Source organism: Cygnus olor, chromosome 19 (genome assembly GCF_009769625.2).
Source record: "Cygnus olor isolate bCygOlo1 chromosome 19, bCygOlo1.pri.v2, whole genome shotgun sequence".
Lineage (NCBI taxonomy): Eukaryota > Metazoa > Chordata > Aves > Anseriformes > Anatidae > Cygnus > Cygnus olor.
The window spans coordinates 2,021,847-2,037,697 of record NC_049187.1 but is presented as its reverse complement, the minus strand read 5'-3'; the positions used below and the strand labels follow the sequence as shown (position 1 = coordinate 2,037,697).

Below are 15,851 nucleotides of genomic sequence, written 5' to 3'. Positions count from 1 at the left end.
AACAGGAGATGTGTCTCCAGATACACCCTGATGGTGTCATTCTTCTAGTCATTCTGCAGGTAGAGGCCTGGCTGGTGGCCATGGGGACAAGATGGCCTTGCCAATAAACAGCCCAGTTTGCACAAGCCAAAACACTTCTTTTGAAGAAGCCAAAACATTTCTTTTGAAGCAGTTGCAGTTTTATTACTGACCCAATCACTGGGAAGCAGAGCAGAACAGCTTGAAAGAAACACCTCTCCTGTGGCTAAGAGATTCTTCTTCAGAAACTCTGGTTTCGGGGATGTGTCTTTGTGACACAGGAAAGGAGAAGTGTGGGTATGTTTTATAAGGTCTGGGGGCTGTCTTTCCGATGGAGACGTTGGGAAGGGGCATGCAGGCACTGATGCTGATACTGGCCTGGAGGCCAAACAGCCTAAGCAGCCCTGGCTGCCTCCCACCCACAGCAAGGAGCAAGCCAGCCAGAGCCTCCTGTGTGTGGAAACCCAAAAATGCAGATGTTTTCCCGTCTCAGCTGCCACCTGGGTGCAGATGAGGCACCACGAGAAGTCTGGAGGCAGCATGCCAGTGCTCTGCCCCATTGCAGATGAAGGCACCTTTGCAGGGAGCGCCCCAGGTCCACACCAGAGCCAAGCACAGCCCTCGGATGAAAAGGAAACCCAGCCACGAGGAGTTTCCCCATTTCTAATTTTGGCAGCTCCTGCTAGCACTGCCAGGCGCAGAATACCAAAGCGATGAGTTTGCCTGCTTTCTGCTTATTAAACAGGAGAGTTCACCCCGCATTTCTGTTTACCCTCAACACCACCACCCGGGGCGGTTTCGAGATTGTGGCGATGCCTCTGCCAAGCGAGCACCGGAATCGCACGAAGCTGTGGTTGCACTTACTGCGTGCGTGGCCGGCAGAAGGGCACGCTGCGCGGCCCGTCGCAGCCTGGCCCACACGCTCCTCGTGGTCCCTGTGGCTTGGGGTTGGGCTGAAGCCAGAGCCTGGCCCTGGCCCCGCCTTTCTCCTCTTTTTAAAGCCCGTAGAAAGCAGCCGCTGTCAGATGTGGGCTCGCGTTCGCTGCTCCTCTGCTTCCTCTTTGACTCTCTAATGAAAAGTGCCTCATGTCTTGGCGTGAGCTCCTTCCCCCCTGGCTGGTGATCGTAGCGGGACTGACGGGCATCGTGCTGCTCTGCGTCTCCACCAAAGACGTGCCCGTCACCCCGCTCAGGACCAAGGTAAGGGCGAATGGCTCCGGCAGGGGTGGCGAAACCAGGGGTCAAGCGGGGCAATAAGCAGAGGACGCTACCCTTGGCTACGGGGCTGCTGCTTAAGGAGAACCTGCCTGTTTCCTTGTGCCTCTCCCTGGTGCAAACCAGGCATTTAAACTACAAACTGGTGTTTTGTGGCTTTTTACATTCGTTGTGCTACTAAATTCCTAGCATGGAACAACAAAGCATGGACCAGAACAAGGCTGTGAGGATGGGAGAGCATCCTTCAGCATAGCGTAGCTTTTGCAACCAAAACCAAACCGAGCCCTTGGGTCCAGGTGCCCAGCTGGTGAGGGGAGGTGCTGGCTGAGCATCGTCCATCAGCCAGCAGAAATGCCCCGTGTGGGCTCGCAGAGGCAGCCCCCAGCAGGAGCCACCCCACAGCAGCAAGGGGCCGTGGTTTCAGTGGAGGGAAAGAGCTGGGTCCCTCTTGGAAGTCGGTAGGGTTTTCTCTCCTACTTCTCTTCTGTCCCTTCCCCTCTTGATTTCAGCTGAAGATCCAGCCTGCCATACACAGCAGTCAGATCTGCCTGTGCTTCTTGATGCAAAGCTGCTGAGGTGTGCTTAGTCACACACTGTGGTTTATTCAGAACTAGCCTAACCTACAAGTTTAGAGACACTATCCTCCCCCAGGCTTCTCAAACAAAACTGGATTAAAAAAACCCTGTTACTCCGTGCTTTGCCAGCAGCTCTTTCCTTCCCTGATGTTGAGCTGTGGCACTAACGCAGCAATCTTCTCCCCGGCCTTGCGCTCCCAGCAGCGCTCTCTCATTTTGTGAGGGAGGAAAAATCCCGGCTTCTCCACCAAGACCATTTGTTTCCTCCTCTCCTGCGGCAGCTGACATGTCCCTGCCAGAAATACGAGCTGTCACTCGTGTGGGAGGATGCCAGCAGGCTCAGGCAGGGAGCTGCGTCCCCCTTCCGCATTCTGCTCGGGCTCCAGCCGCACCAGCTCCAGCCCCGGCGCCGAGCCCGGGAGCTCCCAGGAAGGGCGCAGGCGGCTGGCAGCACGCAGGGCTGAGCCAGGCTCCATCTTCTGCTAAAACCCTTCCGATGGTGCAAGCACCAGCCTCTCTAGAGGCCTCTCCAGAGCTTTCTCCTCCCACTCAGTCACAGCTATGAATATTTCTGTAGAAGATGCAGCTTAGACCACGCACTACCACATACCTCCCAGATCTCCTACACTGCTTTCCTGTGTAGATGTCCCAGAGTGGAATGGGGAAGCGATACCCTAGGCTAGCACGAGTGCTATTTTAAGGGCATTTTGAGAGCTGCACTGCAGGGTACCCCTGTGGTCTCTCCTTTCCTAACCCTCACGTACAAGGCGCAGCTCAGTAAAGTTCAATTAGTGGCGAACAGACCAGACCCTGGGCTGCAAAGAGACTAAGAAAACCCTCAGCCACACTACTAGGCAATAGGAGAAATATGACAGTGCACAAGGTGTTGAAAAATCTCGCGCTGGCTGCTGCTGTTTTTGCCAAGACATCATCTCAGCCTCCATGGGACGGCTGCGTCGGACAGTGCATGCGATGGTTAGTCCGATTACGCTGCAGCTCCAACAGATCTGACACACATCAGGGCAAACCCAACCCATGCTGCACTATCTCCAGCAGGGAAGTAAGTCTCGGGTTCCTTAGAAGCAGCAGAAAGCCACAGCCCTCTGAGTTCTGCATGAAAACCTTCTTTCTCTAACATATTAACCCAGCAGCAGCCTGAGTCCCAGATTCAGCTCAGAAACTGTATGGTTCTGTCTCCCACTGCACTAGGACCTGTTCCTCCTGAGCTCCAGATGGCTCAGCTTGCCATGGAAGCCCTCTGCCTGGTTTCAGGAACAACTACAGAGCATGCCGCTATAGAAATCATGTATTTCTGGGTGTTTCTCCACTTCTGCTGCTCCTTGTGTATATATTCAGAAATGCAGATGCTTCACTCTAAATGAACATCATCTTCTGCCTTCACTCCTTTGAATGTAAAAAGCTAAATCAAATGCTGCTGTGTAGGCCCATGGGTGACCCAGAGTACCTACAAAACAATGAGCGACCCTACAATAACAAAGAAGTGTGTATTCAGTGTTTATCTAGAATGCTTTTGGGGTTTTCCAGTATGGCGTTGTTCTGGATGCTGGCCCATCGCGCACCATCCTGTTCATCTACCAGTGGACCACTACCAAGGCAAACAAGACCGGGGTGATCACAGAATGCAGTTCCTGTGTCGTGCAAGGTAAGATAGCTGATCCATGATTGCTGGGCTCTGGGATTAGCATGGGATGGAACAAAACAGAGAGGTCTGCGCGTGGTCCACTGCTGCAGTTTCCTCAGCTCCTGTATCATCCAGCTGAACACTGAAATGTTGGCAACAGTGAAGCGCAGGCTGCTTATTTTCAGCATGGGTCTTCTTCAGCGTGGGCAGATTTATCCATACAGAGGTGGGTGTCAGAGCACTCTGCAGTAGCAGGTGACAGCTTTGGTGGCCTGCTGCAGCTGGGGGAGCACACCGAGGGGTGGCTCCGACATCCACATGGGTCAGTGGACGAGCCAAGGTTGCTGAGGTCCTCACCTGGGGGAGATGGTGAGCAGCAATGGAGACAAGTCTGGCTGCAGGGCGACTCCTGGTAACTTCTTCCTCCTCCCAGCTGTACTCTGGGCAGTGAGTGGTGTAGCTCCACAACAAGAGGCATGACGGCTCCAACCCCTTTGATACCAAAAGTATGAGTTCAGCTTGGCTTTAGGTGTCACATTTTGGAGAATACTGGGGTATTCCTCAGTAGTTCGGGTCGCTTAAACCCCACAGCTGCCAGCTAAAAGAGTTTTGTGCTTTAATGCGCTTGGGTTTTTTCTTCCCTATCTCTAAATCTTGCTTTGATGTTGAAGCACGATTACAGCAAGATGCTGGGAAGCCCTGAACTCTCAGTAGCAGGGCAGCCTCACAACAAGCAGGGAAGGGATGCTCTTGCAGACTGCTAGCAAAACAAACCACATACAGACGATGCACTAAGGGCTCCCTGAAACCTTGTGTTTGTCTTGACTGCTGCCACGGTCACAGGCTGGGTTAAAAAACCAACCGTAGCTCCATGCTTGAACACTTACTTGAAGCTGCTGCAGCAGGGTGTCAGCAGCAGCAAGAATTCCTTGTCTGCAGGTCCCTTTCCACAGGTGAGAGGCAGCCCTTGGTCTGTGTGGCCACAGGCAGGCTGCAGCTCAGCTCCATACGGGGCCCAGGAGAGCAAAGCCCCTGGGGAGGGATACACACAGCCAGCAAGGCAAGAGGGCCAGAGGACGGGGAAGCAAGGCTTTTTCTGGGTGGTTGTTCAAAACCAACATTTCAGACCACATTGAATCTCGCTGGAAAGATGAGTCAAGGCTTGCACACAGCTTCTGTCTGCGCTGCACCAGCTTCCTCTAGAGCAGAGGTGTCCTGTTAGATATCTGGTTCAGAAGCCACCTCCGCCAACACAGAAGGAAGTGGATGGAGGAAGGAGATGACATCAGTTTCGATGCTGCCTGCGTGGCAGCGTGCCCTTTGCTTATCTTTTATAGCAGTTACATTTTTCCCTCTGAGCTGAGACAGCCTCAGCTGTTGCAGCAGTCATGTGGCTGGCGCATGGTCATTTACAGGGTATCTTAGCAGCACAGCTGGGGTTAGATTAATGTAATTTGCTATTTACGTATTCACCATTTTGCTCCCAGAAGAGAGAGATGGAAGAAGTGGGAGAGCTCCTTTGTTCCACCTGTGACAGGTCCTGGCTTTGTGCATGTCCTGAAGGACAGCACGCTCTCTAGTAACAGCTCTCACTTCTCCCACATCTTCCCACAGAAAACTCCATTCTTTCCCCTGATCCTCAGGTCCAGGAATCTCCAACTACTCAGATTCTCCTCAGAAAGTAGGGAAGAGCTTGGATACATGTTTGAACTGGGCCCAGAAAATGATCCCGGCAGAGCAGCACAGCCAAACTCCCCTCTACCTGGGAGCAGCCACCAGCACGAGGCAGCTGAAGTGAGTGCATGTTGCAAACCCACACCCAGAGATCAGCACACGTCATGTGGATCAGTCTGTAAATGAATCTCACCCTGTCTGCTCTGCAGTGTTTCATCCCTAATCTGCTGGTCAGGTAAACCTTCTTCAGCTCCCCATGTACTCGAGGGGAGCATGCCATGGCTGTGTCCATAGCCTGTCCCCCCACGCAGCCATGAAGACGACAGTCTTGCTACTGCCACTGGTCACCTTCACAATCAGGGCTGGGGGAAACGTCTGTCAGTCTGGAAGCTGAAGTGTTTTTAGTTTAAATGGCAATCCACATGAGCCTGCTTCTTGGCAGCAGCTTGGGAGCAGTGGTGGGAAGGTCCACCTCACTATACATACTGGACCTGTTCTCAGTCACCTTACTGGGACCTCTGTCTCCTTTTAGACATCGGGGAAAAGTAAAGTCTGGAGTCTGGTGGCAAGGCCACAGGATCCCTCAGTAGCAGCTCCCAGATTCTTGACTGGTGGCACAGCTGCTCAAACCTTCCCTCTGCGTTTTCGTTGTGCAGGCCGTTGGTGCCACCAGCACTGTGCGAGGGCAGAGGGAAGTAGCAGCAGGAGGAGGATTATCGTTGTGCCTCACGGTGCTGCTACCCAAAGCAGGGCGCGCAGCAGATGTCCTGCAGCTGTGCACTCTGTGGGCTGCCCCAACAAAGCCCTGTAACAATTGCTCCTGCTTTTTTTCTTTTCTGTCTAGCCTCAGCCATCCCACCCTCTCTGACGATCTCCTCGCAGCCCTGACCGTGGCCCTGAAGTCAACGCCCTTTGACTTTCAGGGGACACAAATCCTGTCCAGTCTAGACAAGGAAGCATTCAATTGGATTGCTGTTAACTATGTCCTGGAGAACTTCTTCAAGGTAAAGGATGATCCTGCCTGGGAAGTACAGAACTGAGCCGAGCAATTCCCATTAACAAACAGCAACAGAGACAAGTGGAGGGACCATTAGAAATCCCTGCACTTGAAACAATGCTTGAGCACATCTTGCACTGTCTTTTAGAGAAGGCGGGTTATATCTAACACCAGCTGGCTGGGCGGACGTGATGTGAGATGGTTAAAACCAGGCTGAGGGACCAAGCCTCTAACATAGCCTTGCCTGGATGCGCTCATGTTCTTGCCCTGATGTGAGGCTTTTGGACAACGCATCCAGGACATTCACAAAGACAACCTTACACAGCCTGGTCCTGCGTGTGAACAAGAACTCCATTGCCCTGTTCAGGGACCTTCAGTCCTAGCTCAGAGCCACTGTTGAACAGGCATTGCTGCTATGTCTGCAGGGTGCTGTGCAATTGTCACCAGGATCCATCTGTCTCAGGGGACAGCCTGGGGACAGAGAAGCAAGGGAAAAGCCCATAAATGTCCCTCTCATTGAGATGCCAGCACGAGTACAGCTGGGTGTCCCCAGCATAGGCGCCTGGTCTGTATTCAGAAGGCACACACTGAACAAGAAAGTGCATTTAAATTTTCCTTGCTCCCTCCATGGCTTCTCAATCCAATGGCTCCCAAGAAAGACTCAAAGTGCAAAACAAAGGCAGGCCAGACAGCAGCTGAGTAACTCCACAGCAGGGAAGTGAAACAGAGTTCTGAAAACCAGCAGCAAGCGTGCACTAGCTTGGGAATTGCTAGCCCTGCTGGCAGCAACACAGCCTCCCCAGGCCAGGGACAGAGCACCGCCTGCAGTGTGAGCTTTCCTGCCTGCACTGCTGACTTCAGCATTGCCAAAATCAGTTCTGCAATACCGCAGGAGATGAAACCACAGGGTTCTGACAGGAGGAACACTTCAGCATCTAGGCAGCACTTGAAGCCCGTAACTGCCCACCTGGAAACCTCCCTCTCATTCCCCACCACCATCCTCTCCCCGGCTCCTGCCTTCTGAGACCACTGCCTTGAGCAGCCATCCAAGGCTGTGAGCCCTGTTTGCTCTCGTTGGCTGTGGAAAGCTCTGTGCAGACGGCTGTGGTTCTGCAATGGCACCTCTGTTCCCTCCAAGGCCTGCAGTTCAGCATCCTTACGTCCTAGGGGTGGAGGGGGGCAGCTGTACTGCACCAGGAAGCTGCTTTCTCTGTGCACTAGTGCTTGTATCTGACCACGACCCAGATGTAGAAGTCCTAATAACCAACCTCTCCGGTTCTTTTGGGGTCAGTATGACTGGCGAGGACACTTGGTCCCTTCCGGAAAGGGGATGGCAGGAGTCCTGTCCATGGGAGGAACCTCAGCACAGCTCACCTCCAAGATAGAAGAAGGGAACCAGGCGCCAAAGGAGGGAGTGAGGCTGCAGCTGTACGGGCGGACACACAACGTGTACACCCATCACTGCCCCTGCCATGGCACGGACCAGCTCCGCAGGAGGCTGCTCTCTATGCTCATACAGGTGAGTACCTGCCAGAAGGGCTGTTGCGAGGCTCCCGGATATAATATCAACCCTTTGCACTGGGTGACAGTTGCATAGGTTGTAGCTGCTAATGGGCGAAATGTCAGCCAGTCTTTTGCAGAGTGTGTTCACAATCATCTAAAAAAAAAAAAAAAAAAGCCCCAGTGCATTTGTCTCCATGCCTGAACTGATGCCCTCCAAGCAGACACACAGTTCAGGGTTTCCTACTTGCAGACTCCTTGGCTCCCTACTTAATACACGAGCACAAAGCTGCTCTCCAGAGGTACTAAGGTCACATTCAGGGTGGGGAGAGGCAAAGACTTCCCTTGGAACCCCATCCTAGAAGGGGAGCCCCTGGGAACCACCAGGGACCTTCTGTTCGGGATATTGCTGTCCTGCTGACCAACTCTGCAGCACTTTTTAAAAGAGCAGTATTTCATTTTAAAAACATGCAGGTGTTTTGAATCTTCCAAACTTTTTTCCCCACTTGCAGGGACTGGTGGCACAATCCGATGCAAATTCAGGAATCATTCTTGTCCTCAGCAAAACTGATTTCTTCATAAACAAACTACTCAGTGCCCTGCCACGCCTCCCTCTGGGGAGCAGACCCTCATATGAGACCTGGATGCCCCACAGAGGGCCCCATTTACCACAAATGTACCGGGGAACTCCTAGAGATGAAAAACACTGATCCTCCAGGGGTTTCCACAGCCCCTCATGCCCGCACGGGCAAGCAGCTAACTGGCATTGGGAATTCAGATGCCATCCAGGTCACCCTTGCTAATGGGGAGCACAAGGGCCGAAGCATCATGAAACAGTGAATTGCCCAGGCCTGGCTGACTGCCTGATGCAAGCAGGATTACCCAGGGTTTCAGCGACCAGACTCGTGAGCGTGGACAAAAGAGGAATTGAACGTGTTTGGAAGGCAGACCAGAACAGCCTTTCTTTCAAGTGGAAAGAATACCTTATTCACTGAAATTGTATTTCTGGCCAGAGAGCAGGTAGGGCCGTGGCTGTGGCTCCTCAGCCTCCCACAGCAGACCCAGTCATTGCAGCTTGCCCTGAACTCAGCAGGAGCTGGGACCCTGTGGCATCTGGGTCTTGCAGTAGAATAACTGAGACAAAGTTTGGCAAACCTTTTCCAGCCTGCCTGCTCCATTACAACACTGTGGTGTTGGAAAAAACCTCAACTGTTCCTTATTGTATTGTACTGTCTTTCCCTATAAAGCCTTGGGATGCCAACCTCCTCTCTTGCTGCCCCTGCCCTTGTTTTATTCTCTCCCTAGGATCAGAGAAGCGCTAAAACTGTGTCTAACCCCTGCTGGCCCCTCACCTACTCCCAGGAAGTGCGGTGGCATTCAGTGCATGCAGGGCCTTGTGCCGTCAGTGACGACGCATCGGACGTCCCTGGCCCTGATGAGGTCTTCAACATCACCGGCTCCAGCAACCCGTCTGCCTGCGTGACCCTCGTGCACAGCCTGCTCAACTCCTCCTCCTGCAGCTTCCTCACACATTCCCTCAACAGTGCTGTCAAGCCCGTGCGGACCAGGTTTCTGGTGGGTTCTCATTGACAGTGGGGTAAGCAATTAGAACTGGGAACCCGTGAGATGGGACCAGTTTGGTCATTAATAAGTACAGTGGGAACAGCCACGGTGCGTCCTCTGCTAGCCAAGAGGGCCAGCACCACACACGCACTCCTGTTGGGGCAAAGGTGTTCCAAAATGGACCACAGGCTTTCCACCAACAACTCTGGTAAGGCTTTTCCATCCCATGTCTCAGCAATGTCTGCTTGTGAGACAAACATGGGGGGCTCCACAGAGCCATAAAGGAGCTCGCATGATCCCGCAGGGCTAGGGCTGCATGCTCGGGTCTTCCCACATCAAGTCCCTGGTGAAACTAAAGTTCCTCTCTCACTCTGAGCAAACATCCAGCCGTGTTCCATCACAAGTGTGCTTATACCTGAGATCTTGGATCTAGTGTCCAGAGTCACTAGGTTGTTAAGCCAGGACCAGTGCAAGATCCTAAGGCACACTGAGTGCATTTCAGAGAAGGCACCCAGAGGGAGGAATTAGAGAAGTCTCCCCAGTTCCCTGCTGCTGCATCTCCAATAGACAGAGTGCCAAGGAGCACAAGGACTAGCCTACTTATCCAAAGGGCCAGGAAGGCTGCCGTGTGCAAGCTAAATTCATCCCTGTTTCCTTCTCCAGACAGCAACAGATCTTTCTTGTTTCCTTCACACCCAGAGAGGCACTGTAACCACCAAACACAAGTGCATAGGGAGGGCACCTGGGCAATGTGCCCCATGCCTACTGCCACTTACTTCCTACAGACGCTGCAGGCAAGGATGCACAGTCCCACCTGATGATTATTTTTGCTGCCGTTGCAGGTGATTTCTGAGGCCATGGACTTCCTGAGAAAATCTGTACCCTCTCCTGACTTGGGTCAGGCAGTCAACAAGCTTTGTGGGATGTCTGTCAAAGAGGTAACTGTGGAATAATTTAGCATACAGGGATAGTGGGAAGCAAGGGACAATGTTATAAAAGCACACATGGGTCAGACTAACAGAGCCATAAGTCATTGGCTTCCTCAGGGAAAATATTTTTTTTTTTTTTACACTTTGAGGAAACAGGCTCCATTATTTTCCTTCCTCTCAAATCTCAGCTGCTACTCCTGGCAACACCTGTACTTAATTCCATGAGAAGTCGCAAATACCTTCTACTGCATATTAAGGAGTAAACAGGAAGCCCATCTACTCACTCCTGCACATCACCTTGGTCTTCCTGTTATCCTCCACTCATTCAGTGCAAGGGACACATCTGCTTAGACTCTGGGGAATATCCCATTTCACCTGGGCACACACAGCCCAAGCCATGGGGTATTTGGAAGTTCTCTTCCTCAGTTGGTGTCTTATGACACCACCCTCGTTTGAGCATACACCAACCAAGTGTCCCTTCTACAGCAAGATCTAAACTGGCCAATTCCTACAGGGTTTGCAAGTCCCATTAGCAGTTCCCTGAAGTCCTCTCTTCTGGATAGAAGGGAAAGGCCTTGTTAATGCTCCTGCTGAAAGGCTGCAGCATTAGCTTGGCCTAATTAGAGAGCAGAAAATCACACCAAGCAGTTAACCTGAGACCTGACTGCCAGTTCTGATGCTCTTTGAACTGCCAGATCTTTTAACAAGATGGGAACAGGGGTGCCGAGAGGTAGCACTGATCCCCAGACCACAGCCCAGCAGGTGCAGGAAGCATGGCTTCAGGCTGCGCAGGACACAACCCCTTCCTCCAGTCCTGCAGTCAGTCCCAGAGCAGGAAGCAGGGGGGGGTAGCAAGCCTGAAATTCAGCTACTGAATATTTACTTTTTTTCCTCCATTCTTCTTCTGGAAACGACACCAGCTAGTCCAGGAGTCCCAGACAAGCCTGGATACAGTTGCTGATTACTGCGTTGTATCCGCCTTCATCTTTCATCTCAGTACAAAGGGATACACGCTGGACTTCGATAAGTCTGTTCAGACTGCGTTCCGAGAGGTCAGTTACCTAAGTGTGGTATGTCCAATTACAAGGGAGGGATGCTTTCAGTAAAGCCAGTCTGCTCCCAGTCCTACAAGCCCTAACCAACAAGGTTTCTCCAGCAACATAGTTTTGCAAAATAAGTTCACAGTTTTTAGAAGCAGGAAAGAATGTCAGAGAGCTAAAGATTCCACTTGCCCCCACTGAAAAACAGAAGGGCCAACACCTTATTTGATGCAGTATCATCTTTAAGAACCCACATCTAATAAACAGGGGAAGGGAGATGCTCCATCACCACTTAATGCTTAGGACAAACTGCTGATAATATTTCCTGAGCCAAAAGACCTCAGCTCACTGACAAAGGCGCATTCCCTAGTACCTGAGCAGGGCAGCATCAGCGATAGCAGCTCAGTCAGCCACATGGAAGGTGCCAGCCAAAGGCAAGGTAACGAGTTAGGTCCAGGATCCATCCAGCAAGCTCAGACAAGCTACTGACACCACCACCCTAAAATTCACCCAGGCAATAGGACCACAAGCAAAGGTGCTTACAGCAGAGGCCTATCTGGGAAAACCAGTCAGCAAGCAGAAGAAAGATCAGCACACAGATGCACCTACAGCATCCCCCAGGAGAGAGCCGGCTGCCCAGGCCAGAGCTTAAATAGAGCTCCAAGGCCAGCAGGCAGGGGGTGGGAGGAAGCCCCAGGTGAGGCTGGGCAGGGCAGTTAAGGCCTGTCAGTGTGCTCTAAGAGAGGAAGAGCCGCTCACTTCCAGCCTAATCCTTGTGTCAGTCTCAAATAAAGTATGTAAGGCCTTGGGCCTGTTTACAGAAACACAGCTGGGCTCCACACTGTCTGCTTCTCTTCTGATCTCTCCTCCTTTTTACTTCAATAGATTGGCGATACATCATCTGGCTGGACTCTTGGGTACCTGCTGAGTCTCACCAACACCCTCCCCCAGGACAGCCCAAGCTTCCTCAAGGGGATCGAACCAGGTGTCTGGTCTTTGCTCCTTATCCTCTTCGTTGTGCTGCTCACCGGCTCTTTCATGTGCATCTCATACCGAGTGATGGTCAAGGAAAACAGCTTCAGTAACAGGAACAGCAGTGTTTTTGACGACAACTGACTCTTATTCCAGGACTCTTGCCAGAGGGCAGGTAACAGGGTACATACAGAAATCACATCGGTGTAATTCACTGGAGGATGCAAGCGATTTTCCTTCAGGACTCAAGAGCCTCAGTGCCTTACTTCAGCCTGCTACCATTTGCACTACTGTACATTGAGAAAATAGATCCTGCTCTGCAGGAAGTCCGAGATTCCCAGTGGAAGGCAAGCTATATGTTCTCCAGATGAGACCAGTTCGTGCAGATCTTGCTTGGGCTGCAACTGAGATTACTAGTGTCAACCTAATGAAAACATGCCCTTGAGGAGGCAGGCCCTGAGCACTGTTGCAAAGTTAATATTGAATAATCCTACCTAATTAGAAGAGGTGATAACTGGAATAGATGCGCTGTCTTCTCTGGCACAAGAGAGAAGATATCTGCAATGTCTCCACTAACGAAGACTGGAACAGACTTAAAATACAACCAGAATACAGCAGCCAACTTGCTTGCATGTTCCAGAAAAGAAAGCTTCTATTTTCTTCCTGCTACTACTGACCTGTCCTTCCGTGTTAGTGACAGTACCCATGCGTCCCTTCCAGCGAATGCTCCAGCTGACTGAGAATCCTTCAAAAGCAATGGGTTTTGGTCTTGGTCCGCACAAAACATACACAACATCAAAGGAGAAACAAAGGGCACAGACATGCAGCTGAGTTCCTGTCTTTCAGCTAAGTCTTGGCATCTCAGGGTTAAAATTGTCAATTTAAACACTTTAATCAGGATTTAAATTAACACATTTAATCTCACATGTTAAAATCGGGTGCATGCTGGCCTGAGGTTCCCCAGTTCATTCATTTGCACTGAACTGCTTGTCTCACTGCCTCTAGAATGTGATGTGTAATACCGTCCTTTAGACGAGAGCAGACCCAGGAACAGAAGCTTTCCCAACTGCCAGTCCAATGACTTCCATGTTAGACTGTGACCAAAATTACTTTATAATCCAATACTTAGGATTCCTCTGGGACTTGGCAGTCATTCCAGCTCCTCTGGTCTGCTCTGCTCTTCTCACACAAGGCACTGTACAAATTCCCCATGTTATCGTGAAAAAGGGGATGGATTTAGACAAATGTCCTTTGACTACAGCATTTAGAGTTCACCTCTCATATTGCTTCAGAGACTTAAACACACAAGCTGTTAAAAGCCCGAGGCACAAGTGCCTCCAACTCATTTCAGACCACTTCAAACAGAAATTTAAATGCTCACAGATGCAATGATGTGCCTTGCAGGATATTTAAAGCTACCACGGCACCCAAATCCTTTCGAACCCAGTTATTAATCCTTTGTGCTCCTAACTCATATATATCACCCTCCTGATTCTTCATATTGGTGTATTCATAAATTTTCAGGTCAGCTAATGAAGGCTTGTAACCTGTCAGTCAAGTTTGGAGGGGTGTGGAAACAGATCGAAACAAGCTTCATATTCATTTCTTTGAGTTGCACGTTAGATATTTTTAATTATATCATGTTATTAAAGATGTTTTAATACACTGTCTGTGTTATTCTTGGCAAGAGATCAAAGCAGGGTTTTTATTGTGAATACAAAGTGTTTCAGAGAGGAGGATGGGGGATGCTGATTTTGCCACTGTTTACTCAAGAGCTGTTGTGCTGTGTACTTTCGGGGTACACAACGAGAACCCCTGAAGGCACTTTCTTCCCAGTGGCAGGCAGGCAGAAAATGACTTTAGATAACCTGGCTTCTGGTATTTAGCTGATGAGAAATGTGTCAACATCTTTGATGTGTTCTTTGCTCAAACCGCCTGAATAAGGCAGAAGGGATTCAGAAAGGCCTGCATAGAAAAAAAAATGACGTTATGAGGTAGACAGCGACAGGGCGGAAATTTCTGTGACTTCATTCCTCCTGTTTCTGGAAATGCAATTGTAAAACAGCACTCCAGCTCTGTGACCTGTCAGCACATAGGACAACCGTGGGATTCCAGGCTGAGATTTGCAAGCTGCCCAGAAAGAATCCCGTGGTAGCACTGTCAGAAATGGAAATAAGGAGGTGAGATGCCAGGAACACCAGCAGCGCAGGTGTTCTGGCCTGCTCAGTCATTATGCTCATTCTTGATTTTGAATGCTAGATGACAGGTTCCAAGAGAAAGAACTCTGCAGGGAACTTCCCCAAGCTCTTGTTCAGACGCTTTGGGACTTCCATGCAGATAACAAGGGAGTAATTAGGCAAGAAGCTCAGCGTGTCCTCCTGACATTTCGCTCTTGCCTCACAGATGCCATGGACCTGCACTGAGTGAGGGCCCACACAGAGGACCTAACTTTCCACATTAAATCCATGACACCTCAGCCACCAGCTGACATCGAACTACGACTTTGCAATATGAAGACAACCACAACTGCTTGATTTAGAGCAGATTCTGAAACGCTTGAGCTAAAAGCTGCTGTTCTTAACAGAGGCACAACAAGAATATTTTGATGGCTCAAGTTCTTTCCCTCAGTGGTCCCCACACCACATGTGGCAGCTCCGCTCCCTCCTTTGCCACCACTCCTCTTCCAAACACAGCCACTGCTGTGTCCTGCTGCAGGCCTACTGCCTGCCCGTTGTGGTACCAGTCGTGGGCAGGCAAATTTGTTTTCCTGTAATGATTATGCCCATTCCAACAGGCAGCCCCCAGCAGCCAGGGTTACCAGGTGAACTGGGCTTCAGATGGGCAGTATTGCAAGTGCATAATATTCTCTTTCTACCCAGCAATAAAAAAAAAAAAGAAAAAAAAAAAACATTTACAGATGCATTCGTTAGACACTGAGCTAGACTGGTATTTTAAAAGCCCTAATGTGGGGGTTTAGTCATAAAAAGAACAATTTTTTTTAAAAAAAAGCAAAATTGGGAACCTACAGGGACAATGGAAACTAATAAAAGTAACCTACTCCTTTCTCCCAGCTTCCTACAGAAGCAGCTCCACCATCTCAGCACTACATAAATTTGCAGAACTAATCCCCAGATTACCTAGACAGCAGAAATCTACTTAAAAGGAGATTCCAGATCAACTCACTTACTTTGAAACAAAGACATTTGCAGCCTTTAGTTACAGTGTGATATTTAACTGCGGAAATGATTAATAATGAGGATTTTCTAACTGTTCATAAATTCTGTATGTTTATGCGTAGCTCCCTCCCTTCTCACTCTGGGCTGAGTGATGGGAGAGCTCTTCTGGCAGGTGATGTCTGCTCACATGCAATTGCAGTTCTGCTGCTGTCAGCAAGTATCAATAAGAAAGAAATCAAATGTATTAGACACTAGGAAGAGGTTTGTCTACTTTAGCTCCAGAAATACAGTAACTTAGCTGACCTCCTGATGACTATTAGTGTAAATTTCACTTCAGCATGCTTGTAGGAGTATATTAGTTCCTTGTCTTTCTTCCAGTTTGAATCATTTCCAAAGTATCGTGGATTCCCAGCCAGCAGATTCCATCCACTTGGTACCAATGAATTACCCCACAGATTGAGATGAATAATGGTTTATTGCCTGCAGTGCAGTTGTGCAGTAGCAAGTCCACCACCACAGGACCAGATTTGCTCTCTTCTTCCTGTTTTGA

General features: G+C 50.2%; 1 protein-coding gene across 1 annotated transcript; it reads left to right on the top strand.

The window, feature by feature from the left end:
- The first annotated feature begins 509 nt into the window (after positions 1–509).
- Positions 510–13,791, top strand: LOC121057575 (ectonucleoside triphosphate diphosphohydrolase 2-like). The gene is made up of 9 exons (XM_040531967.1): positions 510–1,218; positions 3,354–3,471; positions 5,094–5,244; positions 5,969–6,128; positions 7,413–7,640; positions 8,927–9,196; positions 10,027–10,122; positions 11,034–11,165; positions 12,039–13,791. Exons 1-9 carry the CDS (start codon positions 1,105–1,107, stop codon positions 12,267–12,269), a joined length of 1,500 nt encoding a protein of 499 aa, XP_040387901.1. The 5' UTR covers positions 510–1,104; the 3' UTR covers positions 12,270–13,791.
- The last annotated feature ends 2,060 nt before the right edge of the window (positions 13,792–15,851 follow it).

What these genes read in the sequence shown, in the direction of transcription:
- LOC121057575 (XM_040531967.1), top strand. Translation starts at nt 1,105, where the DNA reads ATGTCTTGGCGTGAGCTCCTTCCCCCCTGGCTGGTGATCGTAGCGGGA. An exon ending in TCCTGGAGAACTTCTTCAAG is followed by an intron (nt 6,129 to 7,412) that starts GTAAAGGATGAT and finishes TTTTGGGGTCAG; the next exon opens with TATGACTGGCGAGGACACTT. An exon ending in TGCTCTCTATGCTCATACAG is followed by an intron (nt 7,641 to 8,926) that starts GTGAGTACCTGC and finishes TTCTCTCCCTAG; the next exon opens with GATCAGAGAAGCGCTAAAAC.